This window comes from Protopterus annectens, chromosome 17.part0 (genome assembly GCF_019279795.1).
Source record: "Protopterus annectens isolate FY-2018-M chromosome 17.part0, PAN1.0, whole genome shotgun sequence".
In the NCBI taxonomy this organism is placed as follows: Eukaryota; Metazoa; Chordata; order Ceratodontiformes; family Protopteridae; genus Protopterus; species Protopterus annectens.
Window position 1 is genome coordinate 146,599,872 of NC_056751.1, and position 23,171 is coordinate 146,623,042.

General features: G+C 43.5%; 1 protein-coding gene across 1 annotated transcript in view; it reads left to right on the forward strand.

Annotated features, from left to right (window-relative positions):
- ERCC6L2 (ERCC excision repair 6 like 2) overlaps positions 1–23,171 on the forward strand; it is a 1,190,567-nt gene that overhangs the window by 226,537 nt on the left and 940,859 nt on the right. Inside the window, exons 6-7 of the mRNA XM_044058934.1 lie at positions 16,564–16,771; positions 22,712–22,852. Of these exons, the coding sequence (XP_043914869.1) occupies positions 16,564–16,771; positions 22,712–22,852 (349 nt within the window). The remainder of the gene's footprint in view (positions 1–16,563; positions 16,772–22,711; positions 22,853–23,171) is intronic.

Sequence of the window (23,171 nt, forward strand, 5' to 3'; positions counted from 1 at the left end):
CGATCATTATGTTGCACCTCCCATCTTTGCCAAACAGTGGAGGGTTGAGATAAATTATTGCCCGATCCCATAACAGCCTCAGCCTGTGAAGAACCAGCCACTTCTGAAGTAGAGTGTGATGGGAAATTACTCCCCATTCTTTGCTGTGAATCAGACAAACCATCATGTAACACTCTAGGTAAATCCAAATTGGGGTCACCGGCCATGAAATCCACAAATCACAAACCACAATAAAAAATAAAACGAAAAATATATAAAACAACAAACCAGTGACCACCAAATCTTTTATTGCTCTTGCTTCTGACGTCTCGGCCATAAGCCTTCAAAGAAGATAAAAACTGAGAAAAAATTGTATGTATATATACTACAACTAATAATTCAATAAAACAATTAATACATCAATTAGGAAAAAAATTAAAGTCCTTAAAGCAGTAAAGCTACAAACTACAAGAAAATTCTCCAATTAAATTCTGAACTCATGCCCTTCGGGCTTAAAGTGTCGAACTTCAAATTATAAAGTACTTCTTTATACAATAACTTATTTTTCAAACCCGAATCAAGGGGAACTTCATCAGTTCTTTCTAACACTGTGCCTTGCAAACCTATTACAGAACTTTGATGTACAGCTTGGAAATGCATCGCTACTGAACTAGACTCCTTCACATTAATTATGTCCCTAAAGTGTTCCAACAGTCTGATTTTGAAAGCTCTCTTAGTTTGTCCAATATAAACCTTGCCACAATGACATTTCAGGGCATAAATAATGCCTTGTGTATTACATCTAAAACTACCTTTAACCTGAAACTTTCTTCCTTTAATATATTCAAAACTATTTACAACATATTTACAAACCTTACACCTACCACAGGTCTGTGTTCTTGTATATAAAATACTAGGGTGTAAAACTACTGGGGGCATGACAATTTTTCCTCTTAACATATTTTTCAAACTTTTCCCCACCCTTAAGATATTTTAAGTTGCTTAGGGAGCCAAGGATATATTTCTTATTTAGATTGAAGAAAATCCCAGTAATATTTTACCAGATTAATCAAAATGTTCCGAATGGTCACGGTTCAGTCCATCCTGCCCTTTCTGTACAAGGATGACTGGATGTGCTGTATAGACCTTCAGGATGTACGCTATCACATAAAAATGGACAGACGATCCAGAAGACATCTTCGCTGGGAGCCCGTTATTACCAATTCAGAGCTCTGCTCTTTGGACTCACCACAGCCACCAGGGTGTTTACTAAATGCATGGCAGTAGTGGCAGCTCACTTGAGGCTTAAAGGATTCCAGGTGTTTCCATGTCTAGATGATTGGCTCCTCACCACCCCCTCCAGGCATCAACTTCAGCAAGCCAGGGACTGTTTGCGCCAGATTTTCAATGCCTTGGGCATCTCAATAAATCTTACCAAATCAAAGCTTGCTACATTTCAGAGCCTGGAATTTATTGGAACACGTTTGAGCAATACGACTCAGGTGGCTTGTTTACCTCTCTACTGAATTACGTCTGTAAAGCATTAGGTCCAGGCTATCCTTTCTCATCCTTCTCCTCCAGCAAAATTAGTGCTTCTAGCATTGGGGTGTCTGTCAGCTGCCATAATACTGCTTCCCCTAGCATGCTTCTTTATGCAAATTCTCCAGTGGACCTTAGGAGTACAGTGGTCTATTCTATATCAACCCCTGTCTTTTCAAATAAAACTCACCCTGATTTGTAAGCATCCCATTTGTTGTTAAATACAGTCCCATGATCTCTTTCTGGGCAGACATTTTGTTCTTCCAAATCCAGTTGTCACAGTGACTATGGACATTTTCCAACTGGGGTGGGGGTGGGGGGACATTTCTTGGGAAGGACGTCCAAGGCATGTGGTTTCTCCAGAAGACCAAATTACATATCAGCATCCTAGAGATGAGAGCAGTCCTTTTAGTGTTGCAGGCATTTCAAGATGCTCTCCCCCTGGGGACTATTGCAGTTCAGATGGGCAACATGTCAGTAGTCTGGTACATCAACAAGTAAGGAGGAACTCGATCTTACCTGCTGAGAGTTTTGGAATAGGTGATCTCTTCAGACTGCTATCTAATTACAATGCACATCCTGGGGAGAACCAATGTGCTGACAGACAAACTTAGCAGATTTGTTCTGATGCCTCACAAGTGGTCTCTCAATTAGTCAGTAGCAAATTTGATCTTCAGGTGTTGGGACCAAGAATGCTAAGATCTGTTTGCCACCCCTCTCAACAACCGGTGCAGCAAGTACTTTGCTCTGGTCCCCCTCAGTAGAAGTCACTGAGAGATGTTCTGCTACACTGTTGGCCCCCGGGTCTCCTTTATGCTTACCCTCTTCCACTAATTCCAAAATTCTTACAGAAAGCAAGCAGGCTGAAAAGAGCTCAGTAATCCTCATTACCCTCTTCTAGCCTTGGCAAGTATGGTTCCCCTTTCTGGGGTCTCAGCTTCATTATCTTCCTTGGATACTGGAGCCTGTTCAGGATCTCCTATCTCACCCATCTGGAGTTCAACATCCCAAACTTCATACCGTCAGGTTAACCACATGGTTTCTCCACTTCCAGTAATAGATGCATGTATGTCTGTTAGCTAGCATATATATATATACATATATATATATATATATATATATATATATATATATATATATATATATATATATATATTTTTTTTTTTTTTTAAAGGGTTAAACTGTTCTTAGCTGAGAAGCAAGGAAAAAAATCAAATAAGTAAAGCAGCATTCATGTATAAATGTAACATGCTGCTACAGCTTGAGAAAAATACAGATAAGGATGCAGGTGCGAGAAAGGAACAGAGTTGGAGGCGAACTAAACTGTTACATCATTCACATTAAAACAAAAATACAAAGCAGCTTATTAACAGACTGCATAACATCATCGGAAGACTGCTTTGACACAGAAACATTCCCAAACAGGAAAGACACCCTAAAACGTTGAATTAGCAGACTGCATGACATCGAAAGACAGTTTTCACACAGACACATTCTCAAACTCACTAAATACCAAAGTAATGACTCTAAGAGTTCCCAAAAGACTGTTTTCTTTAGAATGTATATATGTGAGATGTAATCTGTTTTCTAGCCAGCTCTGCTTAGATCTGCACACTGGAGATCATTCATGATGTTCATCGTGTTTCACTGTTGCAGTCATGACTGTAGGGTTCTCCCCTGCCGGCAGGCAGCCCTCGTTCGGCCAGAATCCCAAAGTCTGGGTCCGGCGTCGGCCGTTCAACCATGCTCCCTGATGTCAGAGTGCCAGGAGTACAAAGCTGACAGCCGACGCCATCTTCTCCAGTCTTTCTTGCCGTGCGGTGATAGCAGTTCGCAAGTGCCGGTCGGCTGACTCCTGACGAATTTTACTGATATACTTCGGTCCGAAGATTTTCTTCTCCACTCACAGCTAAGTACCCTGTTGGGGAAACTTTTTTCTTGCTCCACTCCGATGTCAGAAAAAGTTAATAATTGTATTTCATGTGGGAAGCAAATACCTCATAAGGATTTTCATTCTTACTGTATTCCTTGCTTGGGCCCTGACCACGACGTAGCTAGTTGTCGGTTTTGTGCTAGATTCAATCAACGTAGAATTAAGCGAAGGTACGATTTTGCTTTTCATTACTTCGGTAGGTGCTTTAACTACAAAATGTTGTCGGATACAGTCCCGGCTACCGGAGTTCACAAGCGTCGCAAGGATAAAGACAGGCCTCCGAGGTCCAAATCTGATGATAGCGCACAAGCGGAGCCAGCTTCAGGTTCGGCCGTCATCAGTGAGGCGCTTTTGCAGCCCCTGTCGTCGGCCATTTCAGAACCGATGGCCGAAATGGACTCTCATGAGGAGCCAACCAGGCCTTTAAATATTTCTGTTGCAGGACCTTCGGATGGGTCCGGAGCCGCTGTGCAGGTACCGGCTTCCGAAGGGGTTTTCAGGCCTTCTCAGCTACTAATAAAGGCAAAGCCAAAGACAAAGGCAAAGACTCCTTCAAAATCAAAGACTTCAACACAGGCCTCTTCTGAACCGGCTGCTAAGTCACAGAAACAGTTACTCAAGATGGCAGAGGATTTAATTACTATGATTAGGGGTTCTCATCCCCCTCCAGACAAAAGGCCAAGGCAGGATGTTTCTTATGATTCCTCTGATCAGGCTTCTGTTTCCTCAGTTTCTTCTTCTGGTCAGGAATATTCTTTCCCTCCTTATGAGGATTCTGATGCTGAAGAATCCATTCCTTCTGCTTCTCCCCCTGAGGATTTCTCTTTTGGGGAAACTTTGTATGAAATGAGGGAACATTTCCATTGGGAAGGACAGGAGTTTTCGGAATCCAAGAAAAGACTGAGGGAATTTCTTCTACTTCCCCAACATAGACCCCTGGCTATTCCTCCTGTTTTGGATATTATGGATGATGCCTTTTCGGAGGCTAACTTAACCCCTGACTCTTTTCCTCCTGCTCCTGTTAAGCCTGATAGATATTACAGGGTTCCTGATTCCCATCAGTTTTTATACAAGAACCCTTCTGCTGACCCTGAAACCATTTCTCAGGGTCCCAAGGGAGTTAAGGCCGCTTCTGCCAAAAATCCCATTCCTACTGAAAAGGATTCTCGATCCTTAGAAAGATGGGGCAAAAGGTGTACACTTCTGCTACTTTGTCCATTAGGGCTTTAAACTGTCAGTTTCATATGTTTAAATACCAGCAATTTCTATTGTCTGTCTTAAAACAGAAGCTTACTTCCATTTCTGCCTGTGCAGATGATAAGGAATTACATGACTTATTGCACGCCACTGAACAAGTTGGGAAGCATGGTTTACACTGTGGGTTTGATGCCTTGGAGGCTTCTTGTAGGGCTGCGGCCTCTGGCACAGTCATTAGAAGGCATGCATGGCTAAAGGAACAAAATTTACCTGAACAAATAAAGGCTAAATTATTGGATGCTCCTGTTCAGCATAATATTTTGTTTGGATCTAAAGCTGAAGAGGTAATTAAAAAGATGGAGGATAAGGCGAAATCCATGCAAACAGTTAAAGATTTCTTACAAGTACAGCCTCCTAGATTTAGCAGGAATTGGCCTTCTAAAAATTGGTCCTTTCCCGCTTCTGACAGGCCTCAGAGGGGTAGATATAGACGTTCCAGAGGGAGGCCTCAAACGCAAGCTGCTTATAGACCAAGACAGTGGACTGCTTCCACCCCTAGGGGAAGAGAGGACAGGTCACAATCTCAAAGGAAACAAACTCAATGACACCCTCTGTTGGGCTACAGGAACTTCTTGCCTGGAAGCCCCTCTCGGAGGAAAACTCTCTCTTTTTTATCAAAATTGGACTCAAATAACCCAAGACAAATGGGTTTTGGATGTGGTTTTAAGAGGTTACAAATTCCATTTTCATACCTTGCCAAGGCCAAGCGGATGGCCAGACCTTCCAAAGCATCAATGGACGGAGGCCTTAAACCAGGTGGAAGCTCTTTTGGCTATGAATGCCATAGAACTGGTTCCTCTTTCAGAGATGGGAAAACGTTTTTATTCAAGGCTTTTTCTAGTCCCATGGAAGCAAAACTCATGGAGACCCATTCTGGATCTGTCAGTCTTGAACACCTTTCTAGAGATTCCAAAATTCAAGATGCTTACTCTACAGCAGCTACTTCCAATGCTGTCCAGAAGTGCATGGATGGTAACTTTGGATTTAAAGGAGGCATATTTACACATTCCCATCAGACAGGATTGCAGAAAATACCTCTGGTTCAAAGCCGGATTGAGGCACTTTCAATTCTCTGCGCTGCCCTTTGGATTATCTACTGCGCCCAGGGTCTTCACCAAATGCCTGGCTCCAGTAGTAGCTTACTGCAGACTCAAGAGAATTCAAATTTACCCTTATCTGGATGATTGTCTAATTCAGGCAGACAGCAAGGATGTTTTACTCCAGCATCTAGAATTTGTACAGAACCTCCTCAAGTTCCTGGGATTCTCTGTAAACATAAAAAAGTCAAATTTGACACCATCACAACAGATAACTTTTCTGGGTGCGCTTCTAAACACCACAACCCAGATGGCATTTCTGACATCCGAAATACAGTTACAGCTGGCTTCAACTTTCAGAACTTTGGCAACTTTAACTCATCTATCTGCAAGGAAATTCCTGCAGGCTTTGGGTTACATGGCCTGCTGCATCCTTCTCGTACCATATGCAAGACTACACATGAGGAAAATACAGTGGTACCTAAAAAGTGTATGGTCTCAGCATTGCCACAGTTTAGACATACTGATCTCCGTCCTTCCTTGCCTTCAAAAGGAATTTCTTTGGTGGTCCAGGGCATGTGCTCTAAACAAAGGGAAGCCCTTCCGTCTGCCTCCTGCCTCTCAGATTCTAACCAGCGACGCCTCGGATTATGCTTGGGGAGCCCATTTTCTGGGCAGTTGTTTGCAGGGCCTTTGGACAAAGGATCAGAAGCACCTACATATCAATTTAAAGGAAATGTTAGCCGTTCAGAAAGCTCTATTGGCCTTCAGGAATCTTTTACAACCAGGACAACTGTTAATACGGACAGACAACACCACAGTTATGTGGTACATAAACAAGCAAGGGGGATCTCATTCCTACCCCTTTTGCAGACTAGCCATGGATCTATGGAACACAGCTCTAACTTGCAATCTGGATCTCCAAGCTCAGTTCCTACCAGGGAAACAAAATTTCCTGGCAGACAGTCTGAGCAGAAATCTTTCGGAGACGGGTGAAGTGACACAAGTAGTTCAGAGACCGCATGGCAAAGGTCACTGAGGAAAACATCCGCTTACCGTACCTGTCCATGGTCCTAGACTCCTTGGGTGAGGCTATGCAGGATCCAACAGCTGAGGGGTTCCAAGACAAAATGAACTCCCAGTTGGCAACCCTGAATTCGATTGTCAACTCCTCCATGCGGCTTATCTCATATGCGGCTGATGGGGCGAGTAGGGCCGCAGGCACAGGTGTAGCTTTACGTCGCCATGCCTGGATGCGGCTGTGCAATTTTGCGGACCCTTTCAAGGCGTCCTTCACCAATTCCCCCTTTGATGGCTCAACGTTGTTTGGACCTCAGGTGAAGGATACATTGACTAGGTGCGAGCAGGAAGGTAAGACTCTCTCTGCCGTGGGAGTCAGTTTTTCTACCCCTTACAGACCTTACCCCAAAGGTCAGAGGGGGGGGGGATGTGGTTCCGCAAACCACAAGGAGTCTCATCTAACGCACAAAGTCGATTCCCCTCTAGAGGCAGAGGGGGGAGCAACAGTAGACACCGCCCTAGGGGCAGAGGTGGTCCGCAAAACCAGGGTAGCAGAGAGACTTTCTCTGATAAACCCTTTCAGCATCCCTGAGGAGCTGCCCGGCTGTCCAGCTTCGGAGGCATTCGGGGGAAGATTGTCACTGTACCCAGAAGCCTGGCTTTCCCTCACTCAAGACAAATGGGTACAATCGATCATACCCGAGGGCTACGAAATCCCCTTTATTCACATCCCATCCCAACCCAAAGGATCCCTTCCAGACGTTCCACCCAGTCTAAGGGAACAAGCAGCGTTAGAAATATCAAAGCTGCTGTCAAAAAGAGCTATCCAGCCAGTCCCAGCAGACCAGCAAGGATCCGGAATCTACTCCAAATTCTTTTTGGTACCAAAAAAAACAGGGGACTAAAGACCAATACTGGATCTCAGCAAGCTAAACAAGTATGTGAAGAAAACAAAATTCCGGATGGTCACGCTACAGTCCATTCTACTCTTCTTGGGTCAGGACAATTGGATGTGCTCGATAGACCTTCAGGATGCGTACTACCATATCAAAATGCACAGACGCTCCAGGAGGTTTCTCCGCTTCAGGCTGGGAGCCGGTCACTACCAGTTCAGAGCCCTGCCCTTTGGTCTCACTACAGCCCCCTGAGTGTTCACCAAATGTATGGCAGTGGTTGCGGCTCACTTGAGACGTCAAGGATTCCAGGTGTTTCCATATTTGGACGACTGGCTCCTTACCGCCACCACCAGGCGTCAACTTCTTCTATCCAGAGACTTCACCATCCAAACTTGCCAAGCTCTAGGCATTTCAATAAATTTCGAAAAATCTGCCTTGTCGCCTTGTCAATCTATTACCTTTATAGGCGCCACCTTAGACGCAGTTCATCTTTCCGCCAGACTAACAGAGCAAAGAGTATTAGATATCCGCAAACAAGTTTACCTTCTGCTTCAGTGCAACAGGATCAAAGCCAGGGTAGTCTTGAAGGTATTAGGACTCATGGCAGCTGCTATTACACTCCTCCCCTTAGCTCGTTTTCACATGCAGATCCTCCAGTGGATGCTGTTTTAATGGTCCTTCCAACAGCTCCCGATGTCTCACATCATCTTGCTAACCCAATCTTGCAAGAATCACCTGTCTTGGTGGATGACTTCACCTCAAGTACTACAGGGCAGACCCTTCATCCCTCCACCCCTAATCGCCACGGTGACGACGGACGCCTCCCTGATCGGGTGGGGGGGGGGGGCCTTAGGGCAGGACAGTCCAGGGCACGTGGCAATCTTTCGAGTGCCACTAGCACATAAATGTCATAGAGATGAGAGCAGTGCTTTTAGCGTTGCAAGCCCTTCAGGACTCTCTTCCCACAGGGACTATTGCAATTCAGACGGACAACATATCCGTAGTGTGATACATCAACAAACAGGGCGGAACCAAGTCCTACCCCTTATGTCGAGAGGCACTCAGACTTTGGCAGTGGGCGATCTCTTCTCAGCGTTTTCTGATAGCAATGCACATTCCCGCGAAGTCCAAAGTGATTGCGGACAGGCTGAGCAGGGCTATTCTCATGCCTCACGAGTGGTCTCTAAATAAACCAGTGCTGGAAGAAATCTTTCGAAGATGGGGCCGGCCTTGCTGCGATTTTTTTGCTACTCCCCAAAACAGCAAGTGTCACGACTTCTTCACCCTCTTCCCTTTACCAGGCCAACCCACCAGAGACGCTCTAGTCCACGATTGGCCCCGGGGACTTCTGTATGCTTTCCCCCCCTTTCCACTGATCTCTCAATTAATTCAGAAAGCTATCGCCTCGAGAGTCACTATGATCCTCATTGCCCCTTACTGGCCTCGACAGATATGGTTTCCGTTCCTGCATCATTATCTCTTGGAGCAGCCTTGGCATCTGGACCCAGTGCCAGATCTTTTGACCCACCAGTCGGGCCAGCTGCACCACTCCCTCCAATCTCTCAACCTCACAGCGTGGTTTCTCCGATTCCTACACTAGCCAGGCTTCCCTTAATCTCTCATTCGGTCCGTAACATCCTGATAGCCTCTCACAAGTCTTCTACCGGAAGGATCTACAATAGTAAGTGGAAGTGTTTTTCCTTCTGGGCAGCAGCAAAAAATATAGACCCCTTCACTGCACCTATCCAATCTGTCTTAGACTTCCTGCCAGAGCTCTTTCATTTAGGCTCTTCCATTAGAGTACAACTAGCTGCTATATCTAATTTTCATGTAGGTGTCTCGGACTCCACTATCATGTCTCATAAACTCTGCAAAGCCTTTCTAAGTGGTGTCTTTTTGCTCAAGCCCCCAATCAAAGATCCCCCACCTCAGTGGGACTTGAATTTGGTCCTAGCATCCTTGATTCTCCCCCCCTTCGAACCTGCGGCTTCATGCCCTCTTAAGTTGCTCTCATGGAAAACACTTTTTCTAGTAGCCATAACATCAGCTAGAAAGGGTATCTGAACTTCATGCGCTTTGCAGTAGTCCTCCTTACTTAGTTTTCCATAAAGACAGGTGTCCTTTCGGACTAATCCTTCCTTCTTGCCTAAGATTTCCTCTGAGGCAAACCTAAATCAGACTATCGATCTCCCCATCTTCTTCCCTGATTATTCCAACAGGTCAGAACAAAAGTTACATTTTCTAGATGTTCATTGCCAACTTCGATATTATTTAGACAAGGACTAAACAGTTCAGGAAATCTGACCAGCTCTTCCTGTCTTATGCCGAAGGGAAATTGGGCCTTCCAGTTTCTAAAGTGTCCCTTTCAAGATGGCTTACCTCTATAATTACCTTCATCTGTGAAATCAGACATCAAAAACTGCCTTCAAGACCTTGAGCTCATTCAACCAGGGCATTAGCTACATCTGTAGCTTTTCAGGACAGGCTACCAATAGATTCCATTTGTGCAGCAGCCACATGGGCTTCTCCTCATACCTTTATCTCGCATTACAAATTGGATATGGCCTCCAGAAACCGTGCCAACTTTGGTTCCACTGTTCTCAAGAGTCTGTTCCGATAAGCCACCTGGGGTAAGGTGCTAGGGACGCGGTCCCATCCAGCAAGAATGAAGGCGAGATTGACAACTTAACATTGAGAAGTTATGTACCTACCATAACGTTCCATGTTAGTTGTCTTCTTCTCGCCTTCTTTCTTGTGTCTCACTCTCCTTCCCCCTAGCCTGGACAGATCTTCCATTGGGGTTTCCTTCCCACATGTTCTACCACCTCTATTTCTCCCTTTTATGTTTGTAGTAGCTTACATACAGGTTTATATAGAGGTGGGATGTTCATCGTGTTTCACTGTTGCAGTCATGACTGTAGGGTTCTCCCCTGCCGGCAGGCAGCACTCGGTCGGCCAGAATCCCAAAGTCTGGGTCCGGTGTCGGCTGTGCAACCCTGCTCCTTGACGTCAGAGCGCCAGGAGTATAAAGCTGACAGCCGACGCCATCTTCTCCAGTCTTTCTTGCCGTGCGGTGATAGAAGTTCGCAAGTGCCGGTCGGTTGACTCCTGACGAATATTTCTACATACTTCGGTCCGAAAACTTTCTTCTCCACTCAAAGCTAAGTACCCCGTTGGGGAAACTTTTTTCTTGCTCCACTCCAATGTCAGAAAAAGTTAATAATTGTATTTCATGTGGGAAGCAAATACCTCATAAGGATTTTCATTCTTACTGTATTCCTTGCTTAGGCCCTGACCACGACGTAGCTAGTTGTCGGTTTTGTGCTAGATTCAATCAACATACAATTAAGCGAAGGTACGATTTTGCTTTTCATTACTTCGGTAGGCGCTTTAACTACAAAATGTTGTTGGACACGGTTCCATCTACCGGAGTTCACAAGCGTCGCAAGGATAAAGACAGGCTTCTGAGGTCCAAATCTGATGATAGCGCACATGTGGAGCCAGCTTCAGGTTCGGCCGTCGTCAGTGAGGCGCTTTTGCAGCCCCTGTCTTCGGCCATTTCAGAACCAAAGGCCGAAACGGACTCTCATGAGGAGCCAACCAGGCCTTTAAATATCTCTGTTGCAGGACCTTCGGACAATGCTCCTTCGGATGGGTCCGGAGCCGCTATGCAGGTACCGGCTTCCGAAGGGGTTTTCAGGCCTACTCAGCTTCAAGTAAAGGCAAAGCCAAAGACAAAGGCAAAGACTCCTTCTAAATCAAAGACTTCAACACAGGCCTCTTCTGAACCGGCTCCCAAGTCACAGAAACAGTTACTCAAGATGGCGGAGGATTTACTTAAAATGATTAGGGGTTCTCATCCCCCTCCAGACAAAAGGCCAAGGCAGGATGTTTATTATGATTCCTCTGATCAGGCTTCTGTTTCCTCAGTTTATTCTTCTGATCAGGAATATTCTTTTCCTCCTTATGAGGATTCTGATGCGGAAGAATCCATTCCTTCAGCTTCTCCTCATGAGGATTTTTCTTTTGGGGAAACTCTGCATGAAATGAGGGAACATTTCCACTGGGAGGGACAGGAGTATTCAGAATCCAAGAAAAGACTGAGGGATTTTCTTCTTCTTCCCCAACATAGACCCCTGGCTATTCCTCCTGTTTTGGATATTGTGGATGATGCCTTTTCGGAGGCTAATTTAACCCCTGATTCTTTTCCTCCTGCTCCTGTTAAGCCTGACAGGTACTACAGGGTTCCTGATTCCCATCAGTTTTTATACAAGAATCCTACTGCTGACCCTGAAACCATTCCTAAGGGTTTTAAGGCCGCTACTGCTAAAAATCCTATTCCTACTGAAAAGGATTCTCGAGCCTTGGATAGATGGGGCAAAAAGGTGTACACTTCTGCTACTTTGTCCATTAGGGCTTTAAACTGTCAGTTTCATATGCTTAAATATCAGCAATTTCTCTTTGTCTGTCTTAAAACAAAAATTTACTTCCATTTCTGCCTGTGCAGAGGATAAGGAATTACATGACTTACTGCATGCCACAGAACAAGTTGGGAAGCATGTTTTACACTGTGGATTTGATGCCTTGGAGGCTTCTTGTAGGGCTGCGGCCTCTGGCACAGTCATTAGAAGACATGCATGGCTAAAGGAACAAAATTTACCTGAACAAGTAAAGGCTAACTTATTGGATGCTCCTGTTCAGCATAATGTTTTGTTTGGATCTAAAGCTGAAGAGGTGATTAAAAAGATGGAGGATAAGGCGAAATCCATGCAAACAGTTAAAGATTTCTTACAAGTACAGCCTCCTAGATTTAGCAGGAATTGGCCATCAAAAAACTGGTCCTTTCCCTCTTCAGACAGGCCTCAAAGGGGTAGATATAGACGCTCCAGAGGGAGGCCTCAAACACAAGCTGCTTATAGACCAAGGCAGTGGAGTGCTTCTACCCCTAGGGGAGGAGAGGACAGGCCACAGTCTCAAAGGAAACAAACTCAATGACTCCCTCTGTTGGGCTGCAGGAACATCTTGCCTGGAAGCCCCCCTCGGAGGAAAACTCTCTCTTTTTTACCAAAATTGGACTCAAATAACCCAGGACAAATGGGTTTTAGATGTGATTTTAAGAGGTTACAAATTCCATTTTCATACTTTGCCAAGGCCAAGCGTATGGCCAGACCTTCCAAAACATCAGTGGACGGAGCCCGTAAACCAGGTGGAAGCTCTTTTGGCTATGAATGCCATAGAACTGGTACCTCTTTCAGAGATGGGAAAAGGTTTTACTCAAGGCTCTTTCTAGTCCCAAGAAAGCAAAATTCATGGAGACCCATTCTGGATCTGTCGGTCTTGAACACCTTTCTAGAGATTCCAAAATTCAAGATGCTTACTCTACAGCAGTTACTTCCAATGCTGTCCAAAAATGCATGGACGGTGACTTTGCATTTAAAGGAGGCATATTTACACATTCCCATCAGGCAGGATCGCAGAAAATACCTCAGGTTCAAGGCCGGATCGAGGCACTTTCAATTCTCTGCGCTGCCCTTTGGATTGTCTACTGCACCCAGGGTCTTCACCAAATGCCTGGCTTCAGTAGTAGCTTACTGCAGACTCAAGGGAATTCAAATTTACCCTTATCTGGACGATTGTCTAATTCAGGCAGACAGCAAGGATGTCTTACTCCAGCATCTGGACTTTGTACAAAACCTCCTCAAATTCCTGGGATTCTCTGTAAACATAAAAAAGTCAAATTTGACACCATCACAACAGATAACTTTTCTGGGTGCTCTTCTAAACACTACAACCCAGATGGCATTTCTGACATCCAAAAAACAATTACAGCTGGCATCAACTTTCAAAGCCTTGGCAACTCTAACCCATCTATCTGCAAGGAAATTCCTGCAGGCTTTGGGTTACATGGCCTCCTGCATCCTTCTCATACCATATGCAAGACTACACATGAGGAAAATACAGTGGTACCTAAAAAGTGTATGGTCTCAGCATTACCACAGTTTGGACATACTGATTCCTGTCCTTCCTTGCCTTCAAAAGGAATTTCTTTGGTGGTCCAGGGCATGTGCTCTAAATAAAGGGAAACCCCTTCCGTCTACCTCCTGCCTCTCAGATTCTAACCACGGACGCCTCGGATTATGCTTGGGGAGCCCATTTTCAGGGCAATTGTCTACAGGGCCTTTGGACAAAAGATCAGAAGCACCTGCATATCAACTTAAAGGAAATGTTAGCCGTTCAGAAATCTCTATTGGCCTTCAGGAATCTCATACAACCAGGACAACTACTAATACGGACAGACAACACCACAGTTATGTGGTACATAAACAAGCAAGGGGGATCTCATTCCTATCCCCTTTGCAGACTAGCCATGGATTTATGGAACACAGCTCTAGCTTGCAATCTGGATCTTCAAGCTCAGTTTCTACCAGGGAAACAAAACTTACTGGCAGACAGTTTGAGCAGAAACCTTTCGGATCCACACGAGTGGATGCTGGACACCAAAATATTCAGAATGATAACAGCAGTATGGGGATGTCCTCACATAGATCTCTTTGCATCCCATTTAAATCATCAGCTACAGAATTTTTGCACCAGGACATTCCACAGAGAGGCTTGGAAAGTGGATGCCCTGTCGTTCAGTTGGAGGAACCTCTCGGGATATGCCTTTCCGCCTCTACCTCTTCTTCCACGAGTTCTATTGAAGATAAAACAGGACAAACCCAAGATGATAATCTTGTTGGCTCCGAATTGGCCTCAGCAGTTTTGGTATCCAACTCTAATAAACCTATGCCTGAAGCCCCCTTGGATTTTACCTCAGTCTCCGAACCTTCTGTCCCAACATCTGGGTCAGGTTCTACACTCTCATGTCAGAACTCTCAGCCTGGCGGCCTGGTTAATCCAGGACCTTTGATTTCTTCTTTTCTTCCCAAGCAGGTTATGGATGTCATTTTAGAAGCCAGACGTCCTAGCACTAGGAAATCTTATGCAGGAAAATGGAAAAGATTTTGTTCCTGGATGCAGGCTCAGGATTCTGATCCTCTTCTTCCTAACATTACTTTAATTCTACTTTACTTGACGGATCTCTTACATAAGGGTCTCTCTTTCTCTTCCATTAAGATCCATGCTTCTGCTATTTCTGCTCATTATAATACAGACCCTCCCATCTTTTCCCACCAGCTCATGAGACAGTTCCTCAGAGGAGCTAAGAACTTAAGACCTCCTAGATATCCTCCTATTCCTGCTTGGGATCTCAATTATGTTTTGGAAAAACTAACCTTGCCTCCTTTGGAGCCTGCCGCTTCTGCTGACATCAATTTTTTATCTTGGAAGACAGCTATCCTGTTGGCACTAACGTCTGCCAGGAGAGTTTCAGAGTTACAAGCTCTTATGGCGGTGGAACCTTATATTATTTTTCATCAAGACAGGGTATCTTTGAGGACTAATCCGACCTTCATGCCTAAGGTGGTTTCCAAAGTGGCTTTAAATCAAACTATTCACTTGCCAACCTTTTTCCCCACTCCTCAAAATAAAGGGGAAAGGATCTTACATTCCTTGGATGTACATCGACAGCTACGTTTTTACCTGAACAGAACCAAGGACATCAGAAAATCAGAACAATTGTTTGTTTCTTATGCTTCCAGTTCCCAAGGTAAAGTCATTTCTAAATAAACCATTTCTAAATGGATTGCTCATGGAATCAGATTTTGTTATTCACACCATGGAAAGCAAATCCCAGGGAGCATACGGACTCATTCCACCAGAGCTGCTGCCACTTCTGCAGCCGTCCGCAGGGGAGTTCCTACCAAGGACATTTTGGAAGCTGCAACTTGGAGTTCAGTGCATACTTTCTCTAAGCACTACAATTTGCCTCTCTAAGTCTAGGGCAGGCTTTGCCTCTGCAGTCTTGCAGAGCCTTTTAGCCGCCCCTTCTTCTTTATGACCACCTCCCTTTCTTTCATCTTTGGGATTCTACCCTACAGTCATGACTGCAACAGTGAAACACGATAAACATAGTACAGTTGTGTACACCTACCACAAATGTAGATGTTCGAGTATCTTCACTGTTGCAGTCTGGGTTTCCTTCCCTCCTGTCCCCTCTTATTTTTACTTTTGTGTGGTTCCTTTTTTCACCATTCTTCTGAGGTGTATTTGCAAAGGTTTTGGGACCATTTTCATTTTGGGACTCCCGACATCTGGGGCAAGAAAAACTGGAGAAGATGGTGTCGGCTGTCAGCTTTATACTCCTGGTGCTCTGACGTCAAGGAGCAGGGTTGCACAGCCGACGCTGGACCAGACTTTGGGATTCTGGCCGACCGAGGGCTGCCTGCCGGCAGGGGAGAACCCTACAGTCATGACTGCAACAGTGAAGACACTCGAACATCTACATTTATGGTAGGTGTACACAACTGTACTTTCCTTTTCTCTCTTCTCCATACTGTGGAGACCAGAACTGCTTGGTTTTAGCTATCAAACGAGATCTGAGTAGTTATCGCCTAGCATTGTGGGATATAGGGGAGCCTCGAGCCAGTGGAATTAGCTCTTGAGCTTTAGTATTGGCCGAGTCGGAGCCGAGGATCGGCTCCGAACCCATCCAGCAAGAAAGAAGGCGAGAAGAAGACAACTAACATGGAACGTTATGGTAGGTACATAACTTCTCATTTGCAGACCTTTTTTAGCAACAAATCAGGCTAAAGTCAGGGTATATATGAGCAGTTCAGAGTATCCAGTTAACCAGCATGTTTTGGGAAGTGGGTGAAAATCAGACTACTGAAAAAAGACAGATACAGGTGCATGTATGCAGCAAAAAAGAATTGTGAATGAACCAATATCATAGTAGTATAACATTGACATTGCATGTGTATATGTAATGTATTTATTGTGAAATTTTGCTACTTGTTTTTAGGGCTGTGCCTGGATGTTTGGGCAACAAAAATCAATTTAACGATGAATTCGCAACTCCACTGGAACGTGGACAGAGACACACAGCAACCAAGAGAGAACTTGCTACTGGTAGAAAAGTTATGAAAAATCTTGCAAAGAAAATGTCTGTGTTCTTTCTGCGGCGTACCAAAGCTCTTATTAGTGGTCAGCTGCCAAAGAAGGAAGACAGAGTAAGAAAGCATTGTTTTTATTTTGGGTAGAAATGGAATAAAACTGTAGTTGAAGTGCCATTGTCCTTGTTTTCAAAGTTGTCTTGCTGGTTTATACAACCCAGTCTGTGAGTAGCCTCTGGCTGTATGCTTATTTATTTTCCTTTGCTTGAAGATGTGGCCCTGGAGTCTTGAATTGGTAGTCTGAGTAATATATGTTTGCATAACTCTGCCTCTAGGCCTGAGTGCCCTAGATCAAACTTCAGGGATCCTCTGTGATGGTCAGCAGTATTGCTCATCTTCTCCTGCAATCAAAATACAACACTTTTTTTTCTCAGCAGCAGGTCAAGTGCACTTGTCGAGAACTGGCACTTGCCATAATGTCATTTGCCAAATGCATAAGCATGCTTAGTCCCTAGTATTGCCAGTTCTTTTCTGCAACTTGCTGTCTAGTCCTTAGTCCTGACATAAGTTGGTGAGAAGTTTCCATAGTGGGCTTTAACATTACTAGTTAAGACTTGTGCCAGCATTACCTGCATTGACTCACAAGAAGAACTTTGCAAATAAACACTGCCATAAGTGCCAGCATTTCAGCCCTGCCACACACAGATACCTGTGGAGAAATGTTTAGACCTACTTCATTATGAGAAAGGTGGCATTTGAATGTTCCTAGCGTGTGACTTAGTAGACAGTTCACTTCGCAGCATCAGACCTCAGCCTGAGCAACATCATATAGTCTGCTTGTCCTGGAGTCCTATATTCTCCAGTTGATCTGTATTAAATTTTTCACAAGTGAGCACTCGGAAGAATTGTATATTTGCCACTTAGGAGAATGCAGTTCTCCACCACTTTTGCTTGGCGCAGCATGACAAAGGAGAGGTTGTAATGGGTGTATTCACCATCCCATGGCAATTGATATTCTTGTGTGCTTTCTGTCCTTTTTCACTGATCCCACACCCCATCTCTAAATTAAGGAAATAAGACTCAAACTGATTCTTGCTATACATACAGTGGCTGAGAATGCTATGGTTCCAAGCTGTACAGTCCTTGCAAATGGACTGAGCAGCTGCTGTCGCTGTTGTCTGTTGCTTCACTAATTCTCTTGTTTCTTCTGGAATTGTTCCTTTAGCTAATTTTGTTACTGCTTATTTTGTTATCCATAGAATGGCCAAATTTTGGGATTAGCTGTTAGATGTTCAGGTACTGGGAATTAATTATTTGCTTAAGAATTTTACATTGTCATTCCATTTTAGTTGTGGTAGCACTGTCTGGGCGCTCCAAAAATAAGGAATTGTCAGATGGAGCATTGAATAACCTGGATTTACATCATTAGGGGATGTTTTTGTATATATCCATGTATAACAACAAGTAACTGAACCTGATACTGATGTACCAAAGCATGCATCACTACATTGTATCTTTGATTATGTATGTGGAAATCCACTTTATCGTCTAAGATCTAGTTTGCTTGCAAATCTTGTCTGTAAGTGAAAAGCTATTGCATTGTAAGTTAGATCCTTAATATGCCTAGTGATTTCTGTCTGAGAACCTGCTTCTGCAGTGCCAGATGTGTACACATTTTCCCATACCTGTCCAAACCCTGCTTTTGTTTACCTGCTCTGAGAGTTGTAAAGGTTTCAGTTTTAAGAGCTGGAGTAAGGATAAACCCTTTTTTGGATTCCATTTAAATGGATGGCTAGTCTGCCACTGATTTCTTAATATTCCTGTTGGACTTCAAAAAAATAGTTCAGTTTTTAAAGTGCTGGTGGATGATAAAAGAGATCTTATCAAATATAAGCAAGCCACAAAAGAAGGAATGTGTAGTGATTTTGGCTGCACCAGCTTTAAAAAATAACCATACCGTATTTTGTTGGTGAGTTTATTAGATGGCTGTTTAAAGTGGTCTTTCATTAAATTAAGGGCTTCCTCAAGGGAAATAACTTCAGGTACGGAACCAGAAGAAAGTGATTCTTTATTATCATCTCTATCACGTTGTAGAGATGAAGAGATGTGATACATAAGCCAATTCATGCTTGCCATCTTCGTGCACATCACAGAAAGGAGGAGTAACTCCTTTATGGAAGAAGTAGTGGCAGATGTAGAAGGTTTTTTGTTTAGCTTTAGGATAAACTGCTGTTTGTAGTAAATCAGAATGCCCCTGGGCTACTTATTTGGAACTGGTAAAGCTCTTTGCTGCTGACATCCATGGGACCAACTCCTAAGCACCACATATTCACTTCTTGGGCAACTGTCTGACTGAGATTTTCTGTCTGCCAGGACTAGGTCAGGGCATCTTCACTGGCAGCCCCTGGAGCTACAAGTTTATCAGGTACCTGAGGGTTGAAATGGAGATTATCATAAATATCAGTTGAACTGTTACCACATCAGTTGACCAAAGAACAGTTCTCAGAGTTAACATCTTTTTGGAATAATTTTCACTTACAGACAGATCACATGTTTAGCCAAAAATTGCTAGCATAATCTGGAGTTTGTGCATATTTTAGTTAAACAGTAACATGCATAATGTTGTTTACGTGGCAATGGACTGGTTTAAAAATCTAGGATAGAAGGGCAATATTGTGCTGCAGTTTAGTATTCACGAGGGAGCTTCAGAGGCAAATATCTACAAAGCTTTTTGGCACATAATGCAAAAAACTAAAACCTTACTTAGGGAATACTTTTGTAAAGGTTACCAAAATCGGTGGCATAGCTGTGTTTCATTGCATGTGTATAGTCATAGACATGCTTCCTGACATATGCTGAGAGCATCTGATGACTGAGATGGAGCAGTTTAGGATGTCATGACTTGAGCAGAATAGTAGTGTTCTAGAAAGATGGGTAGGGGGATTCATACAGACGGCCCACTGTGTGTATGAGATGCATTGTTGATCTTTTCTTGATGCAAGAATGCTATCGGTGAGATTCAGGAACAGACAGTCTGTGACTTCTGGTTGTGTTGTGGAAATGTACAGCATTCTGTATATTCCTACAGTACACAGATCATTAATACAGATTTGGGCCATTTTGCCGTAGAGCAGCAGAGGACACAACATGGCAGCCTGTGTGCTGTGCATAAACAGAACTGAATTTTATTTATTTATTTATTTATTTTTTGTGGAATATGTTAAGACTGTCAATAAGCAAAGTGTGGGGGTGCCAGATTGTTATCAAAGGAGGGAATTGGGGATGCTGGAGACATAAGCTTGGTGATGGTTACATAACAGTCATAGGATCCCCCCTCCACACATATATGCATATACTGACAACTATATATGTGTATTTGTATTTATTTTTGTATGGTTGTTACCCTTGTTCTTGCAGACCATCAAGCCTTCCCTCCAGGCAGCCATGAAGGTGCTTTCTGTTCTCAGAGGTGATTTCCATTTGTAGCCTAACCCTGCCCTCACTCCTGGTTATGTGAGCACTAGTGTCACCATAAGGACCACCTATACCATTCTGTCTGTTCATGTGTTTTCTGACACTAGTTGTCACGGCCTGCCACTATCAGCTTTGATGGCCACTCCCTTGTTTTCCCCAGACTGTCCATGGCTTCCCATGACTTGCTATGTTGGGCCTCTGCTTTGTGTTAAAGTTCCTGTTATTAGAGCAACTGTGAGAGCTGGGTAGGAGCCACTGCCACACTTCTCCATGGTGGGTAAGCACATCCTCCTTGCCTGTGCTATTAAGTACTTAAACCACTAGTAAATTTCTGGTCATCTGGACTGTAGTAGGGGCTTTATCCCTCTATGCCACCTGCATAGGCTGTGTGTTTTTGTGTGTTTTTTTTTTTTTTAAATGACAACTTTTAAGATTCTAATAGATAGGGTGCAGATATATACCAAACTCAATTATGGTTTTTAGATTTAGGTGAAAATGCATTTATTGTGCAGTTATGGCACATCAGGGTAGAAGGCCAATGAAACATAATGAATTGCCTAAAGTCAGCAATCTGAAGTGGACATTTTTCTTTACAAAGAGATTTGGGGCTGGTACACAGGTGAACCGTGCAATTTATAGACCTAGTGTGAGAAGTACAACTTCATATGCTGATGTACCAGTCAATTTATTTCTTTATTCCTTACTCTGAGATGCATTACTCTTCCATTGGCTGATGGAAAAACGCACTCCTTTTGGACATCTTATGATATGGTGTGTTTTGGCAGCCATGGTGATATAGTTAGAGCTTCTCTGTGTGTTCTAGGCATATTGTATGGTACAGCATTGCTGTTGGCTGCCATTACATTCTGTGATATCCCCAAGTACGAATCACCCATCTAGATGTCCATGGTCATGTGTCTGTTACTTCATAGCCCTGAAAGACGTTAGGTTATCTGATGTGCCTGTCTGTATAGTACCACATTCATAAGGATGTCTTTATAATTCCATTGCTTGGAAATCATGCACAAGTGATTATTCATCACTTAAATCTGGTATGTATATGTCCTGTGTGCCATAGACATTCATAGAATGGCTCTACTTTTACCTTGTACACATGACTAGTTACTGCTTCTTGAAATGTGTAGAACCTTCCTTGGTGCTTTTTCCATGCAGTATCACTACATAGTGCATACAGCCATCTTGTAATCCCATTCACAGTTCGAGTCTGTCACTGTAATAGTAATAAACCAGTAATGTTTTATCTCATGTAAAACACAATGCTGTGGTATGGCCTGCACATCAGCCAGACTAAGTAGTCCACTGTAATACAGAATTCAGTTTAAGCAATTCTGCTAGGTGTGCTTCCATAGATAACTCACAGATTACTGTGAGAAGGTCTGTCTTGAATTAAGGAGCAGTAAGCAGTACTGCCTAGTGTGACTAGCTTAAACTGTGCAAAGTATTTTATCAAGACTGAATACATATAATCACATGGCTGTAATTTAATGATACAAAGATTGGCACAACATAATATTCAGAAACTGGATACTATCACTTATGTTAAGCATGAGAGTTATTTAATTATGTTCAGAAGCACTGTATTGTTTTTTGACATCAGGTCATCTTAGTCACATGAGACATTAATTTTTTTCTATTCAGGGAATGTAGTAAAGCAGTAATGAAGACCATTGGGGTTCCATGATGCATAGTAAGGGGCATTATTAGTAGAAAACAAGAAGTTGGTATCACCATGATAGTTAGGAACACCACACACAGAGTATTTTGAAGATCCCGGAATATTGACTTAACAGAGAAAGTTCATTGAAGGAGAGTAGAGTGTCTTATAGTCTGCAACAAGTATATAAAGTGAAGCTGGAAGAGCTTATTATTTCTGAAAACAGGTATGCATGAGTGTATTTGTGGCAGTGGCATGGAGAGATAAAGCCCTGACTATGGTCCAGACAACCCTGGTTCAGTTAGCTAACTGGGCAATTGGAATGGCAGGGTAAGATGGGCATGACCATCTGCGGGGGCTGGTCCAAGAGCACTCACAATGATGATTTTGAGTGGAGGCTGAGGACATCACAAGGTGGGAGTGCTTAAAGAGGGGTTTAAGGGTGGAGATTTGGCTGAGCTGCTGCGGTCATGGAGCGAAAAGCCACACATCTGTAATTGCACGCCCACTCTCTGGGCTTCATTAGAGACTTGCAGAAAAGGAGTGGGGATTAAAATATGGGTAAGTCTAAATTAAAACCCCCCACCATGTGGATGATAGCACATATGTTCTGAACCCCCCCCCCCGGTGCCTTGTTCCATGACCAGACCCAGCAACACCAGATTATGTCCAGGAGTGGGGGTTAGCAACTGGTAGACCCACCATGGTCAGGTACCAGGGAGCCAGGCTGGTAAAATAATGAGCAAAAAAAAAAATTACCTTAATATAATCAAAAGTTTAAGTGGTCACCATAATTCAGACAAGCAAACTGAAACAATTTGAATACACAGCTGAGGTGGCTTGAGGGATATGTAACATGGTGAGCATTTCATGTTTTTTATTTTTGTTTATTTCATTTGTTTTGTTAGGTAGTTTACTGCTCAATGACAGAATTCCAGAAACTTGTTTATCGAGCAGTTTTGGAAACTGAAGATGTATCCTTGGTGCTGCATGGTTGGAAGCCGTGTAAATGTAGTAGTGGAAAAAGAAGAAAAGAATGTTGCTATAAGGTATGACTGCATAGTGTGGTATTCTTCCAAAGTCCTGCATCACTGTACTATAGTTGCATAATATGAATGTATTGTTTATCATTTAAGATTGTTGTCTTAAGATTTGCATCATCATTTGTTGTAGTCCTCTTGTACTGTATACTGGAACCTTTTCAATCACAGATGTCCTTCTCTAGCATTGTATATGCAGCAGTTGGGTCAGTACTGCCTCAAAACATTATCATGGGTCTGTCAGTGATACATGATGTGTTTTCTAGTTCTTTTCTGCTATAAAACAAAATCCTGAGTTCCTGTACTTTTTCTGAAATATCAGATAATG